We start from the raw sequence: 16,903 nt of genomic DNA, 5'->3' as shown, positions 1-16,903 counted from the left end.
ACACACACACACACACAGACACACTGACACACACACACACACACACACCCCACACACACAGACACACACACAGACACACATACCCCATCACACACAGCCCATCACACACACACAGTCCATCACACACACAGCCCATCACACAGACCCCATCACACACACAGCCCATCACACACACAGCCCATCACACACACAGCCCATCACACACACCCCATCCCACACACACACCCCACACACACACACCCCATCCCACACACAGGCACACTCACAATCCCCTGTACACACAGAGCATCTCACCCCCAGTACTACACATGCTCACACTCACATGGATGTCACACTCACACGGACAATATCACACGCACACGGATGGTATCACACTCACACGGACGGTATCACACTCACACGGACGGTATCACACTCACACGGACGGTATCACACTCACACGGACGGTATCACACTCACACGGACGGTATCACACTCACACGGACGGTATCACACTCACACGGACGGTATCACACTCACATGGGCGGTATCACACTCACATGGGCGGTATCACACTCACATGGATGGTATCACACTCACACGGACGGTATCACACTCACACAGATGGTATCACACTCACACAGATGGTATCACACTCACACAGATGGTATCACACTCACACGGATGGTATCACACTCACATGGGCAGTATCACACTCACATGGGCGGTATCACACTCACACGGATGGTATCACACTCACATGGGCGGTATCACACTCACATGGACGGTATCACACTCACATGGGCAGTATCACACTCACATGGACGGTATCACACTCACATGGGCAGTATCACACTCACATGGACGGTATCACACTCGTGCACACTGTCACACGCACTCACACCCCCCCACACCTTCACACACACTGTCACACTCACTATCCCACATACATGCCGCCAGTTCTCTCTCTCACACACACAATCACTGTCACTATCATTTACACAATCACTTTTCCACATCTATTCACACTCACTGTGACTCACTCCTTATCACACACTATCACACTCACAGGCACACTTGCTATGACACGCTATCTCACACTCACACAGTCACTAACACACGCTCATTCTCACACACTCACTCTCACACACTGTCACTCGCACTATTACACAGTAACCCACACGCTCATTATCACTATCACACACTCATTATCACAGTTATTACCACACTCATTATCACACTCATTGCCACCCTCGGTCCCGCAGACTCACACTCTTTAGCACGCGTATTACCATATTTACTATCACACTCGTTACAATATTCATTATCACACTCATTACCATATTCATTATCACACTCGTTACCACACTCATTATCACACTCATTACCATATTCATTATCACACTCGTTACCACACTCATTATCACACTCATTACCACCCTCGGCCCCACATCGCCTCACGCTCACGGTTCCCCGCCCTCACGTCTCCACCAATCACGTCCCTCCCTCCCCGCGTGGCCCCGCCCCTCGGCCCCGCCCCCCGCTCGCCCCCCGGCGGTTCGCGTGCGCACGCGCGGAGGTTCCGTGACCGCGGGCCGGGAGCGGCAGCGCCGGGCCCTGCTCGGGGTGAGGGGCCGGGGGGCCGGCTGAGGGGTGACGGGACGGGGGACAGCGGCGCCGGGACGGGGAGCTGGGTTCCGGGTAGGGTTGGGCTGGGCTGGGCTGGGCTGTGCTTGGCGGGGCGGGCACCCGCGGGCTGGCACCCCCGGCACCCCGTTCCCTGTGCCGCGCAGCCCGGGCCGTTCGCGAGGGACCGCCCGGGCCGTTGCGGCCGCTCCGGGCCCGGCCTGCCTGGCGTCCCGTCGGCCCGGGCGCTGTTCCCCTCGCACCAGGCCCTCGCCCCTCCACAGCTTCCGGAGCAGTCGGTGTCTCCCGGACACCCCCCGGCACCCCTGGGGCCCGAGGTTTCCGTGGTACCGGGGGGCCGGTGGGAGCCGACAGGCGGCTGCGGTGGGTGGCCGGTGCTGCCCGGGCCGGGGGGAGCTCCCTGAGGGGCGGGCGGCCCCCCGGGCCGGCCCCGAGCCGCCGGCTCCTCAGGCGGGACCCGGCTTGGCCGTTGCGGAGCTCCAGGAGCTCCTGCCACGAGCCGAAGGCGTTGGGAGCTGGAGGAGCCCTCCAGATCGTGCCAGGTTCTCACTCACAAGTCAGTGATCTCCCCGCAAATACATAACCCGCTCGGGTGCCCAGAAGGACCCAGGAGCAGTCGGGTTGGACGCGAAGTGTGGTGAGATCCCGTGTCCACGTGGGATCCTGTGTCTGGGTGTACCTGCCCTCCTCTTGCTGCCTCAGTTTTTCAGTTCACCCGTGCCCAAAACCAGCCCTCGGCTTAGCTGACAGGCAAACGCTTTGTTCCCCCTCAGCTGCCGTCCCCCTCCGAGGGGAACTTCCTTAAAAGCTTGTTTTGAATGGAAGCAGTCCAGGTTTGGAACAGCCGGGTTTATTTCTTGCTGTTTTGGCTGTCAACCCAGCCACCTTGTGCCGTGAGGATCAGCAGAGGCTGGGAGAGGGCAGGACTGGGATGGATCTGCATGCTTGGAGTTATTACTGTGACCCTTCCCTACTGCCGAGCTCTGTTCTTTCTCTTTGGTTGGTGCTGGGTGCTTGTGTAAGGAAAGGTGTGTTTGGGTATGAATTACCTGGCAACAGCTGCCGGCCCTGTTGCATCGGGTTTTGCTGTGCCCAGAAGTGCAGCTCAGCTGGTGTGGGGGCCCTGGTTTGGGGTCGGAGGAGGGCACAGGGCACCTGTAATGCTGCTCCAGTCGTGCCCTGTGCACAGGGTCACGTCTTACTGCAGCCCTGTGGCCTCCCTGTACTTTAAGTGCTCCCCTAATCCCTGTGTAATCTCTTCCCATGGGATCTTTGGTGCCCTCCCAGTCCTGACTCTCAAAGTGGTGTCGTGATGCTTAACGATCCCTCCTGGGCACTCTCTTTTCTGAACAACCTGCTGAAAAGTCTCTATTTTACCAGTCTGGTGATTTTTATTTTTAATTCAGCCCAGCTCAAGAGCGCCCAAGGCTCTTTTTCTTTTCCAGGTACAAGCTCGCATTTCGTGATAACTTTTATCAGCGCTGGCAATTCAAGTTCAGAAACTTAACAAAAGGAGTTGGCATTTTTAGAAATCATCTCAGACCCACAAATTTTAAGATCCTGCATTTAAAGTGAAAGAAAATTCTGCTTTCAAAGGCTTTAATTCCTGTTCTCCAGCTTTCTCACCACCATTTGCTGGAGTTTGAGGAGCAGGGAGTGAAGCTGCTGGAAAACACATCTGAAATGCACTCTGTTTTTTTCCTGTCCAAGTCCCCAATTAAAGCCATGTGGACAAATGTTTCAGAGGTTGTGCTGGGCGTAACGTTCCAATCAAACAAATCCATCCTCAAATTCTGAGCCTGTGTTACCAAATACCTTCAAAATGAAGGGCATCTGGCTGGAATATTTAAGTCTGCACTTGAATTAGCCAGGGTTTTGTTTTCACTGGAGGAAGGATGGCCCAGAGGATTTCTGACTGGAGCCACGACTGGTGGATAAGAGCTTTTAGGGCTGATTTGAATGTCAGCTTTTCAAGGTATTTTTAAAGCTTGAGGTGTAACATTCTAGTCCATGGGATTTGAGTAAAGATGTGAGCTGGGATGTGTAACACATCCCAAACCACATCCCACTCTTCCCCAAACCCTTTCTGCTGTGGTATAATGCTGAACGCTGTACAAGCAGCTCTAGTATTGAATTTCTCAGCTTTTACTATGTGTGTGCTGCTGAATTCTCAAAGAGAAATCAGGAACTGCAACTTTAGGCCTTTTCTTTCTCGTTTCCCATAACTCTGGGACTTGTGTAATTCTGGCTTACTGATGCTCTCCCGCATTCCTCACTTCCCAATCCGTGCAAACAGCTGCTGGCTCCAGCAGCTTTCAGCAAGAACTGGCAGGAGGCTGAAATACGCCCCTCGCTCCTCCTTTGGAGCAGCAGTCCCAGCACAGGAAATATTTTTCCACTCTGATGGGGAAGTGGATGTTGGAGCACACGACCCTCTCGTGCAGCCAGCCCGGGTACCTTCACGTGTGGTCCAGGATTCACAGCATCGCTGCCACCCCGGGGTGAGGGACAGGCTGTTGTCACCCAGCTGTTACCCCAGCGAGTGTGAGGTGGCACGGGAAGGAGGTGGCTTTTCTGCTGCGGTGTCTGCTTGTTTGCATTTCCTGCTGCTGTTTCAGAAAGGAAGGAAAATGAACTGCTGACTCCCTTCTCACAGCCTCCCTCTTCTCTGCTCTGCGTGTGGCTGCAGATGAATATTTGGTAACAACTTTGGGGGGGAATGCGGTGTTGGTTCTGTGTTTGGGGTTCAGAGCACCTAGTGCAGGTGGGTGGGACCGAAAATGCCACAGCCTGGCTTCTGCTCTGAGTTGAGCATGGATGATGCTGTTGATCCTTGAGCTGGAAAAGTGTTGGTGTGAAACCTGCCATAAAAAGAAGTGGCAAAGGCAGGTGTTGGATTTGATACCTTAAGTCTTAATTTGCTGTTTTGCGCAGTGAAATAACTGTCCTTGGTGTGTTAGGCAAGAATGGATTACAAGGAAAAGATTAATAGCAGATACCAGGGTAGGATCTTGGTGATCTGGAGCGGTTTGCCACCAGGACCAGTTGAGCTGGGGGTGTTGTGTAAAAATCTCAGAGCAGCTCATAAACTAATGTACACTGAAATCCTAGGGAAACTGTTGCCTTCCTCTTATAAATGCAGACGTGTGGGTGTGTCTGTTCTGTGCTCACTCTCCTCTGTCTTTTTTAAGCTATCAAGCCACATGGGCATGATGGATGGGATGCTCCATGGAGCGTGGGATCTTCCCCCATCCGGCAGGGATGTCATTCTCTGTGCAGATGGCATCCTCCAGTGGAAGCCACCCACTGCTGCTCTGCCTCTTGGGAGACCTGAACTTTTCCATTGGATGGGGAGGAGGCTCACGGCTCCCTGCTGACTGCTGGGAGTTAAGCGAGCAATCAGTGACGTGAGACCTCAGAAGGGAGAAGGCGAATTTATTTTAAAACAAAATGAGTTTCATTCATTCACAGCCAAACCCACCTACACACGAGCACCAACGTGGGGATCTCCAAGTGGTTGTCCAGCATTTGGACAGATGTGTGTGCAGATAGTTTGGACAGGATTCCTTGGAATGACACAACAGACAAGGAATGTCAAATATCAGACCTCTGGTGTCTCTCGGTGATCATGTGATGCCTTTGGATCTGTTCTTTTTACATCCCTTGGGGGCTGAGAGTGGTGATCTCTTCTTGTTGGAATTTATTCACTGTCAGTTTGTGTCTTTGTCTGGTCTTTGGTCTCCTACCCTTTCTCTGTTGTTCTCCAAATCATCTCTTAAGGGTTTGAGTCTCTAGTGCTGATTGTCCCGCGATGTTCCTTTTTTTCCAACCTGAGAAGCTGCAGATAGGTGTGCTTTGATCTTGAGGACCTACTAAATCAGTGCCCTAAGCACAGGCAGCAAAATTTGATTATGCCCTGTGTTCTTCCTGGTTCGCTTGTACTCCTTCCCATCTGTTTTTTTTGCTGGGATCACACTGAACTAAAGAAGAGCGTGTGCTGTGATTTGCAAACTGTACGTTAAGAGTTGTCTTCTGGCTTTGTTTGCATGTTTAATGCTGCACAGGAGTCACAGGACTGATCCTGGGCCAAAACTAAATGGTCAGAAGCCTGAATGGAGCTGATGGTGTAGCCCTGGAGCTCAGATCAGTGTGAAGAGTTTGGGAACCATTTGTGTAACTCAGTCATTTCTGTGAATGAGTGTTTGGCCAGCATTTGGCAGCTGATATTGGGGTGGTCAGTGTGGTGCTGCCAGGAGCAGTGCTGAGCATGGGGAAGGGGCAGAATGGCAGCTTGCCTTGGCACACTGCTGGCTAGTGAGTGTCTGAGCTCATGCCAAGGCTTACAGGTCTGCCTGACACAGATCAGCAGTGGCTCCGGGGTGGTTTGGTATAGATCTGTGGTGACTCAGGTGGTGTTTGGTGGAAACAGAGTCTCCCTGAAGAGTGTTTGCCCTCAATTAGCAGAAGTTGCCAGCACTGGCAGGGAGTGAGTGGTGGCACCTCACTCACCCTCAGCCAGAGGGTTTTGAGGCCAGTCTGCTTCTCTGGAGTCTCTTAAATCCATAGGGAACATCCTCTTTGAAAGTCAGAGCTTGTTTCCCTCTCAGGTTTGTGTGATTTGGATGTGGCTGGGAACATCCACAGTGGGTGGGGCGATTCGGGACATCATTCTCAGCTCCCTGTGCTTTCTGTTTCTTGCTGCAGGTCCCCAGGAGAAAATGGTGTAAGGCCAGCTCAGCTGCCACTTCCAATCGCGGCGTGCCCGGACCTCAGGGAGGAACATGGCAGCAGCTCAGGGAGCGGGGAGCGGTTCAGCCGGGCCATCCGGCCCGCCCGGTTCTGCCCCGGGGCACAGCAGCAGCTCCACAGCAGTGGCAGTGTGGGAATGGCAGGATGAATTTGGCAGGTGGAGGCCGTACCGAGGCAATGTCTGCAGCTACATTGAGCAGGTTATCCAGGCCTCTCAGCAGAAGGGCCGGCGCTCAGGGTCGGGGCTGGTCAGCAGCATCCCTTTGGGACACGCGGATCCCGCCTTGGCTCCCTATGTCATCGACATTCCAAGCTTGACACAATTCCGGCAGGATACAGGTAAGGGAGCTTCCCCACCCGTTCTGCTGGAGTGCTTGGGGGCAAGCAGGGCCTTGTTCTGTGTGTAAGAGCCCTGCAAGGCTCTGCTGTTTGCTACCATGCTGGGCAGCTCTGTGAGCACATCTGCTGCTCTCCTAATGCTGTCTGTGGAGCTGAGTGCAGGCAGACAGCTGTGATCTCTTCAGGAGCATCATCATGGGACCCCTGGAGCTCACAGAGCTGGAAACTTCCCTCCCCCACCAATCCATTCAAGATCACTTGCGTAAAAAGGCCTTTTTATGGTTCCAACCCTCCTGCTTGAGTCCCTTGCTCCCTCTGGAGTTGGAGTGCCAGCTGCTTTACCTTGGCATGCAGCCCTGCTCAAGCTGCTTGCGAGTGCCTGCGGCCCCCACGCGACACCAAAACGCTGCAGCAGAATATTCCCTCCACTTGTGCTGTGTGAGCCTGGCTCGCTTCCTCCCAGGGAGAAAGGGCAGGATGGACTCAATAGCAGAAATGAGACCTGATTTTCATTCTCCTCTCTCCTGGGGTCACTGGGAGTAGTAGCTCAGAATTTGCAGAGATGACTCCTGCCCTTTTTTGCTCCAGATGTGCTGAGCAGCTGGAGCTTAGAAAAGGGGCAAGGATGGAATGCATGCACTTCATCCCTGGAAAATCCAGGGAGATCCCAAATTACACACCCCAAATGAATGGCTGCTTTGGAAAATTTTCCATCCATCAGTTTCCCCTTTGTCAATGTCTCTCCCATCTCTCCAGGATGCAGTTGAGCATCATCCCAAGCTTTAAAGAGGGGCATGTGCTGGTTTCTTGCCAGTTGAAACAGTAAATGAGCAATATTTTGAATCAACTGCATGATCAGCCAATTCTGGCAGGAAAGGGAAGTGGTTGGAGCAAATGTGAGTGGTCATCACAGCTGCATCCGTGTTTTTATTCTGACGTGGTGACCTTAGGCTGAGTTTATCTAGTGGTTTATCTAGTCCTGGGTGAGGAGGAGCTTTCTAAGCTGGATGCCCTGGCAGGTGTGCTCAGCTTGGCCTGTTCAAACATCTGGAAGGCCAGCTGAGGCTGTGGCTTTGAGTGGTACAGCATGGACCACCAGAGCTGGCATCAGCAGCTGTTTCTCTCCTGGCTTTTTCATGCCAAACTTGTGAAGGAGACTTCCAGCCTCTGGCTCTTTCAGCCAGTGCTCCAAGCTGTGGACAGCAGTCCTAAGCTGTCTGGTGAAGGTGAGCAGAGAGCCTGTGGGGTGGGTGAAACCTGTCCCAGTGCAGCTGTCCCCCTTAGAGGGTTTGTATCTCTTTAGACCCTTGTGAAAGATCTCAAAACACTCAGAGAATATTGTCCATTGGAGGGTGGTTTCGAGCTGTTCATCTCTGGGGGGCAGTCCAGTTCAATTCTGGAAATTATTTTGGCTGGTATGATCTCATCTTTCCTTGGTTTAGATCTGAGTTTGAGTTGTTAATAACAAAAAGGCTGATTCTGCTCCACAGCTCTCCTGCAGTGATTCCCATTGATCCCAAGGGATGCTGATCAGAGGAGCCAGTGCTGTGAACCTCCCTCCACAAATACCTGTGTGCTCTGCAACGTGACTGTTGGAAAAGCTCTCATATCCCCTTGCCATGGCCCAGTTCTAAGCAAAGCTTTTTCTCTCTGCAAGGCTCTGCCTTAAACGTGAACCTTTCTGAGCAAGCTGCCAGCTGAACTTTGTCATGTGCTGGAGAAAAGAATCTCTACAGGAAACATCCCCATGAAAAATCTTTAAACAGTGCAAAAAATAGGCTGTTGTATTCTGCTCATTAGCTATTAGACAGATAAATAGGCTCTTCAAAGGAAGCCAGGGAGAATAACAGGAAGCCAGTGTTAACGGGAGCAGCGTCCCCAGCAGCAGGGAATGACAGCTGTGCGGGGGGATCTTGTGGGCAGGATTAGCTGTGGGCTTCAGCTGCTGCTCAAGGCAGATTAGCTGGGAGTGAGTGCAGGGGAGCAGCAGGAGTTGTCCTCTCACCACAGCTGTTTGCCCACCCTGGAGAGGAATGCCAGTTTCCCTGCCAACCTGGGGGAAGGGAGATGTTTTCCAAGTGCATTGCCTTGGTCTTGTTGTTGACTCCTAAAAAATCTTCTTTCTACTGCTGTTTGAGGGTGTTAAAAACACAAGTTGCTTGCAAGTCCTGCAGTCCTCTTTGTGCTGCTTTTAGCTCCTGAGCTGCCAATGGAGCAGGCAAAGCCTTGCTAATCTCTTTGAGATGTGTTCCACTGGACACCTTGCCTTACCTGTAGTAGTCCCCTTTCTCGGGGAGCAGGTTCCCTGCACTCATTTCTAAATGTAATGCATGTCTCACCATCTCATTCCCAGTCCAGTCCCATCCCTAGTCCTCCTCCTGCTCAGGGGTTCATTCTTGAAGTTATCCACCTTTTGAGGCTGTTTGTGTTTCTGAAACTTGGCAGGACTTGCTGGATAGGACCAGTCATTGCTTGAGTTTGCTTTTGGCTGTCTAGTCTGCTTTTCCACTAAGACATCAATTCCAGGCTGGGAAGGTCATCTTGGTTCTGCTGATAGTTTCTGCCAGAGGAAGGTCTGGTCCCACAGGAATCCTGAGCTCCCTGGGTGAGCTATTGGGTGGGTTGCTGTGTTTGACTGGCTGCTAGTAGTGTTTTAAGTGTGCTGATGAGATGTTGTTTGTTGGCTGGTGTCACTGGAGAGTCCTGCTCCGCAATAAGCAGGATGTGTAGTGCTGCTCTGGAGCAGAAACACAAGTCCTGGCATTCCTTGGTCCTGCACATTCTGCCTTTGAGAGAGCCTTAGCCTTTGTGTCAGCTCTGGAGCTTCAGCAGTGCTGAGATAAGGAAACACAGTTTTCACAACTATTGGGTACAATAACAGCAGCGTGATCCTCATGCCAGCATGCAGGCAGGCAGAGCCTGAATGCAGCAGCAGTTGGATTTTTGGCAGTATGGAGTCCCACGTGGGCTGTCCTCCCTCTTCTTTGGGATGTGCTTGTTGGGTGTGAAGCTTGCCTGGATTGCTTGTGCCCCATAGAGTCTCCAGTGATACCCTGGGGCAGTTCTCCTCAGGCTTTAGGTGTGGGTACTTGTAAACGTGCCAGTTTTCACCTGGGGTCCTAGAACATAGTGCCATAACTCTCATGACCTCTTTAGAGGCTTTATTTTACTTTTTTTCTCTTGGTGCTCTTCTTTGAACTCCTCCTGTGTTGTTACAACTCGCTGCACCCCTGTTCACCCTCACCTCCTTACATCCCCAGACTTGCTTTCCTCACAGCTTTTCCTGCTCCTCTTCCTCTGTGCAGAATGCTGCTGAGCATTTTTCCTGCGGTAGCAGTTTTGACCCTGCTGCAAGAACCCATTTTTCAAAGGTTACAGAGCTTCTGTCCTGTTGGGTGGCTTCCTTCCCTCTCATTAGGCTGCTGCTTTTTTGAAGTAGGGGATAAAGTACCCAGGAGTGAAGTCATCCTGGAAAGCCAAGCTTCCAGGGAGTTCGAGCTCCAGCTGTCACTGTCAAGCGGCCTTGCAAGAGTAGTGTTTCTCCTTCCATTTCTCTCCCTTTGTCTGAACAGCTGCTCGCTCCAGTTTTCAAGTTACTTCATTGTCTTCCCCTCTCTAGTCTTGCTCTCTCTCCCAGCAGTCAGGAGCCTGCAGAAGTTTGCCCTTCTCCAAAGTCCTTGCCCTTGCCCCCTTGTGGGACTTCACCCACTCTCCCATGACCAAAATTGCCCCAACCCTTGTGTAGACCCTTGTGTAACAAAGTGGGCGTTCAGCCCCTTAAGTGCTCCTACAAAGCACTTCCCAATGGTATCTTGTCTCTATAGTTACTCTGTTGTCAAGGCTGTGGGAGTTGTTTTTTTTTTTAACCAGATCTGTGCCTCAGCCTGATTTTTTTTCCCTTTTTCCTTTTTTTCTCTGTTTAATGTCAGGGAGGCATATGTGATCACTGTGCCTTTGTGCTTGGGTGTGTCTGCGTCTGCATCCTCTCTCCTTCCCTCCTTTCCCACCCTTCCTCCTTGCAGCTTTTGAACCTGCTGCCAGCCCACAATCAGATTTGGCAGAGGGACAGGGATCTCAGGGATGTTGCGTTTTTCTAAGCTTCATGAGCAAACTCAGCCCTGTTGGGAAGAGAAGGTCTTTTAGTGCCTCTCTTGAGGGAGAATGAGAAAGGCCACCCCAATGTAGGCAGCACGGATCTATGCAGAAACAAATCCCTGGGACAACATCCCTCTTAGTTCTCTGCTTGCTAAATTGCTGTGTTTGTTCTCCCCTCCTCTCCCACACAGGGACGATGCGGGCTGTCCGCAGGCACGTCTTCCCAGGGGACTCTGCTGCTGGGCAGGGCATCATCTGGGAGTGGCAGAACGACGAGGGCGGGTGGTCCCCGTACGAGATGAACGTCTGCGTGTTCCTGGAGCAGGCCCGTGCCACGAACCACCAGCGAGTGGATCTCGGGCCCTTGGGCTACAACTACGAAGTTGACTTTGTGGCTCAAGTCCAGACCAACAAGACCACGAGGTTCCGCCGCAGCGTTCAGAGGCGTTTGGACGCCCCGTACCCGGTGACGACCTCCACCACACCCCTTCACACAGGGGTGGGATGTTCTTGCCAGCAGTGCTGGCCAAACAGCGGGACTGGCCCCATCACCACACGCTACCGTCACTCCATGACAAACTTTCCCAACTCTTCCACTACTCATCAGGTTCCCGGGAGGACAGCGTCAGTAAGTTCTTCCAACGTCGGCTTCGTGCCCTATAACAAACCTGCTTTGACTGGAGCAAGGTCAACACCAAGACTCAGTGCACAGAACACCTTGGTTTTGGCTCAAACTGGGAGCCTCAGTGCAGCATTGGCAGCATCTAATGGAGTCAGGTACAGATCCTAATTCACCTTTAAATACCATATGTATGTCCAAGAGATCTGCTGTGCTCAGGTCTGCATGCAGGGGCCTCTCTGTCCCAGAGGACTTTACAAGGGTCTTCTCCCTAGGAGGGAGAGAGGTTTGTGCCTGTATATCCAGTACAGTGGATAAAGAGACTTCCCCTCTGCTTTCTACTTCTTTTCTTCCCATTTGAAATATAGTCCCTGTCTTTCAGTCTCCCTGAGCCACAGGGCAATTCACTCAGGTTGAGATTCTGAAGGTTTGAGAAATTTAATAGTGTGCAGTGGTATTTTGGGTTAGGTTAAAAAGCAACTTTGAGGGGGATTCAGGGGAAAGGAAAAGGAACTTGTAAACACACTTACTTAATTCAAATTAGGCAGTAGAGTGGAACACTGCTCTGCTCATTCTAAGCTCTTCCCCTTCAAGGAGGGACCGCAGGATTCACTGTATGTGGCTGAGACCTCATGAACTCTCTGTCCAGGCTAAGTGGTGATGAAGAGCAGAGGTGCCACTGGATTCATTTTCACTGTGGCTCTTCTGTGACAGGGCTGGAACCAGTGTTCAGCCCAGGATTTCAGCTCCTGTCAGCTAGAGCCAAAGGAGGGCTGTGTTTGCACCTTTCTGGTGGTAGAGGAAGAGCCTCACTTCTCTTCAGGCCTTTTGGTTGCTGCCAGCTCAATGAAAAGCAGAGGCTTGTGGTCCGACAGCCCGGCTCCTCTCCATGGCATGGGCTGCTGGGGCAAGCCACAGTTGGTTATTCCACTTTCAGGATCTTAACTCTTCCCGTGCTCAAGCCCTTGCTGGCAGAGGTGTGTGTGGCCTGTCTGTGGCAGTGCTGGCACCCAGTGTGACCCAGCCAGGGCTGGCTGACTGCTCCCTCTGTTTGTGAATGGCTGGAAGTGGCAAAGCCTTACTTCACTGGGAGTAATCCAGCTGTTGAACCCCTGAGAAACTGCAGGGGAACTTGCCAGGGCTGACTTACCTGTCCAAGTAAGTATAGAGATAAGAGATCTAGCAGCGTGTTGGAAGTACATTCTGCTAATTGCATGAGGCACTGGGGTTTGAGGTTTGTTTTGAATCTCATTTGTGTTTTAAACAAGACTGTGAATCTTGAGATGTTTTTCTGAGTGTCGTGTCAGGACTTTCCCTCTTCAGGGTTATCCGAGTGAAATGACTTCTCACATCCTGTTCTTCTTTCTCACGGTCTTTTTTGGGGGCCTTTTTTTCCACCTGGTGATTTTTTGTGTTGCCTTAAGCATCCACAGTGCTTCTCTGTTCTAGTCACCTTCGAGTAGGGCTGAAAATCAGACCTCAGCACTGCCTGCAGGAGCCCCCAGTAAGGCTCTTGCTGTCTCCTGAAGAAGCTGCACAATTCCCCTTCTTGCAGGAGTTGCTGGTGGGTGCGTGGGGCCACTGGGCTGCCTGGAGCCCCCATCCCTCCCCAAAGGATTTGCAAAGTGACTCGGGGTGGGGAGTTTGAAAAGGAAGAACCAGGTGCTGCAGCAGTTGCCCCACAAGCCTGTCTGGAGTGATCAGTGTCTGGGTACGTTGTGTGCTACTGGTTGAGGGGGGGGACAGGCTGTCCTGAAAGGAGGGAGGATGGGCAAGAGATGCTTGGAGGGGGTTGCCACGGGCTCCTGACCATGAACTGAGCCCATGGCCCAGGCAATGCTGACTGGGAGGAAAGGGATGGCCAGGAGGTGCCCATGGCTGGTTGAGGTTGGGCTGTTTGAACCTGTTTTGCACCTCAGCTGTTTGTGTTGTGGAGGGGGTGAGGTGGCTGGTGTCCTGGCAATCATCCCTAGCCAAGCCAGCCTTTCTGGGGGATGCAAAGGGATTGTACAGTTAAATCTACGCTGGGGACGGCAGGACATGCCACACAGGGCAAGTGGCAGCTCTTTGGATACCTGGGAGTGTGTGAGTGCTGTCAGACTTGTGTAAAACCCACACCCCCAGTGAGCCCCACTCCCCTGGCCGCTGTCTCTTCCCTTGGGATGTGATCTCCAGTCCTTTGGGATTAGTTTTGCAACTCTCCTTTATCTCTGCCAGAACAACAAGTGCACACAGGGGGGCAATCTGTCTTCCAGCAGTGTGCCATATGTGAAAGGGACTTTTTCATCCCCAGCTGACAGCTCGGGATGGCTTTTCCCCATCAGCCCTGTGCTGGGGTTGAGTCGGAAATGCCACTGGATGGGTGTAATTGCTCCTGGCTGGAGTTACAGTCTCGGGCTCATGAAACCCATGTCCCAGCAGAAAATCCTTTAATTTCTGTGAATTAGGGGAAACCTGAGTAGCAAACTCTAACAATGTGTTTCATTTAATTCCTAAGCCCAGAGCATTCCTGGGTTATTTTATCCACTAGGTTCCATGTCTTCCTCCCTCAGACATAGTACGGTGGTTAGTTCCCCTTCCCTTACAGTCAGTGCCCCACATCACCCTGCAGTCTAACCATTTTGGCTAATTATCCTGCATTAATTATCCTGCCACAGGTTTCTGGCTGTGTTCTCTTAGCTGTGATGTGCAATTCCTGTGCTGGCCTGTGCTCAGAGACCCAAGGGATGGGAGCACTGGGCCACGGTGGATCCTCTGGTGTCTGCTAAAGGTTGTGTTGTGTTCACCCCACAAGCTTTGGCTCCAAAGCAGCCCTGATAGATTACTTGCTTTTACAAAACTGCTAATCTCCACAAAACTTGCAGAGGTGGCTGAGCTGCAACTGGTAAAGACTCCTTGGGAGAGACTGAAAGGCAGTGCAGTTGTTTACACCAGTTTCTTTAGGAAACACAGCTAAAAATGGCAGCACCTCTCTCTTGCAGGGCTGAGAACAAGGTGCAGTTCATCCTGGAAAGCTGCCTGACTCCCTGTGTGGCTGTGACAGTTATTTCTAGCAGGCAGGCAGGGGTAGCCCCCAGAACAGGCATGCCCAGGCTGCTGTGCCACTGAGGGTGATTTAAATGGATTTCCTGGTTGCTGGAGGGCGGATGCTGGTGTGAGAGCAGGCGGAGCTCCAGCGCTGCCAAATGCACTTTAATTTCCTCCTGCTCTCAAGAGGGTCAAAGCCACTGGAAAACCCAGAGGGGAGTGCCAAGGCTTAACTAGATGCTAATATCCTTGGCTATGCTGCTAATAAATTACATACATGTGGGCAAGTTATTTTGCTTCTTGGTGCATTAGTTTCCTCTTGTGGATTAAACGCAGTTAATGAATCTGGCCTCTCTCATGGACAGAGCTGGAATTTGCACATGGAGTGTGCCATGGCAAGGGCTGTGTCCTTGCCTCAGCACTGTTAACCAGGATCCCAGCCACTCCTGGCAAATCCTTCCCACCCCACATGGGAAAGCATCAGTTCCCTAGGGCAAGAGCTCCCCTGTTCCCTGCACTGTGCTGTCTAATTACAGAGTAAGGCACTCCTGAAGCACAGTAAGGAGTGCCCTGCTTGTAATATGAGCAAGTAAAGCTGCAGGAAGCAATCTTCTGGGGGATATTAATTAGTGTCCCAGGCAGGCAAATCCCTACAGTAGCTCTGCAGGCTTCTCTGAACTTATGTGGCTTTAGCTGCTGGTCTGGGTTGTGCCCACAAATAAGGCAGGCAGCTTATGGGGGCAGGATTTTGTATAAAATCAGGGGGAATGGGGGTCTTGGGAGTTGGAAAAGGATGCTGACAGAATTGGGGTGTCCTGGTGCTGCACTCCAAATCTCCCATGGGGAACAACGCACAGTCAGTGCTTTGTAGGATCAGGAAGGACCCTAACCAGGGCCTTTCCTTCTTTCTCTCCACCTTTGTATCCTTCAGCTTTGTCCATAGGCATTCCCATGAGCTCCTTGGGTGGTGAGGAGCTCTCCTGGTGCTGGCTCCACTGTGTGCGAGTTGTCCTGCAGCCCTTTTAGCCAGCATGGGGCTACCACCAGGTGGGGTCATTAATGTCACCTGACACTCAGTGAGCCCTGGGAAGGGGTCTGGACCTTAAGGTGTTGTGGTAGCACTTAGTGTGAAGCAGGGCTGGATGCTGCCCTGATCTGTGAGGGGAAGTGTTTGCTGTTGCCCAGAGGGTTACAAAGATGCCATGATACAGAGATCTGTGGCCTGGTGATTGTGTGCAGGGGAGAGGAAGGAAGAAAAGGCCATATCAGGTGGAGAGGATGAGTTCCTACAGGCTTCCCCAGTTCTGCTCCGTTGGGGTATTGCACATGTGTGGCTCAGGTGACGGCTCCAGCCTGGCCACCCCGTGTTTGAAGTGGCAGCATCCCTGGATTCCAAGCTGTTGACACAGTTCCTTGCTGGACTTGTGCTTTGCTGTCTCACTGGTGTTGCAGATTCTTGAAATTCTGGAGAAGCAAGTGGGTTTGTCATGCTGAAATCTCAGTCGGCCCTGTCTGCCTCCTGTAGCAGACTGCCTGGGAACCAGTGGTAGGAAATCTTACCAGGATCTTCTTGCTGAATTTCCAAGAACATTGTCATATTTTGCATCCTTTTATTCACAACCTGGTGATCCCTGTTACATTTAGGAACATTCAGCACACAGAGCAGTGGGAGAGCAGGAGCTGCAGCCAACAGCAGGACAAAATTGCACCAGGAAGGATGAATTGATACCAGGACACATTCAGAGAATTCAGGCGTTGACTTTCAGGTGTTGCAAGCACCTGGAAGAACATTTGGCCAGGAGTCAAAGGCACTGCCTGGTAAGAAATCTCCGTGGCAGCAGGAGCAGGTGTCTTGGTGGCTCCTCGTCTCTCCACACTGCAGTGCTTGCTCTTGCATTGAAGTTACCCAGATCTCCCTTACCCAAAACATCATTTTTTTCTCCTAACTCAGCTGGTTTCAATAAATGAGCAGGACCTCTCCCCAGAAGCCAGCACTGATATGGCAATGCTGGAATATCTTGAGCAATAATGCTGTGCATTATTGGATGTACAGTCCACGTTACACTACAATAGCAATATCCTTCCTTGTTACCTCATCCCCTTCCTCCCCTCAAACCCCTACTTCAAATCCAGGATAGGCTCTGAGGAGCATTTCCTCACCTTTTTTGGCACTGCAGCACTTCCTCCCACGCACTGTGACTGCAGACCTGCCCAGACAGTGTTGTGGTACCTCAGAGCAGCGTGGATTTCCCTTGATTTCATCAGCCTTTGGGCTTTCTGCAGTTGTAACAGAACTCAGGGAGCGTGGCAGCCCTGCTCCCACGGTGCAGAGTGATGGGTCAGCATATCCCACAGCACAGTTAGCTGAGATACTGCTAATGAATGTGTGTATTTAGTGAAATAAGAAGTATTTGGTTTCTCCATCATCACATCAGTTGGCTCAAAGCC

The 16,903-nt window shown here is 51.9% G+C and overlaps 1 protein-coding gene across 4 annotated transcripts in view; it reads left to right on the top strand.

Moving 5' to 3' along the window:
- Positions 1-1,513: 1,513 nt before the first annotated feature.
- DTX2 (deltex E3 ubiquitin ligase 2) overlaps positions 1,514-16,903 on the top strand; it is a 34,995-nt gene continuing 19,605 nt past the window's right edge. For 2 of the 4 annotated variants that reach the window (XM_053961273.1, XM_053961270.1), the window contains exons 1-3: positions 1,514-1,605; positions 6,331-6,714; positions 11,001-11,586. In XM_053961273.1, the coding sequence (XP_053817248.1) occupies positions 6,408-6,714; positions 11,001-11,586 (893 nt within the window). In that variant the 5' untranslated portion in view covers positions 1,514-1,605; positions 6,331-6,407. Of the gene's footprint in view, positions 1,606-1,879; positions 1,901-2,161; positions 2,264-6,330; positions 6,715-11,000; positions 11,587-16,903 lie in introns of those variants that run through there. The other 2 variants (XM_053961272.1, XM_053961271.1) reach the window with 2 other exon arrangements.

This window comes from Vidua chalybeata, chromosome 20 (assembly GCF_026979565.1).
Source record: "Vidua chalybeata isolate OUT-0048 chromosome 20, bVidCha1 merged haplotype, whole genome shotgun sequence".
NCBI classification, from domain to species: domain Eukaryota; kingdom Metazoa; phylum Chordata; class Aves; order Passeriformes; family Viduidae; genus Vidua; species Vidua chalybeata.
Note: the sequence above shows the minus strand (reverse complement) of the source record. Positions and strands in the feature narration are given on the sequence as shown.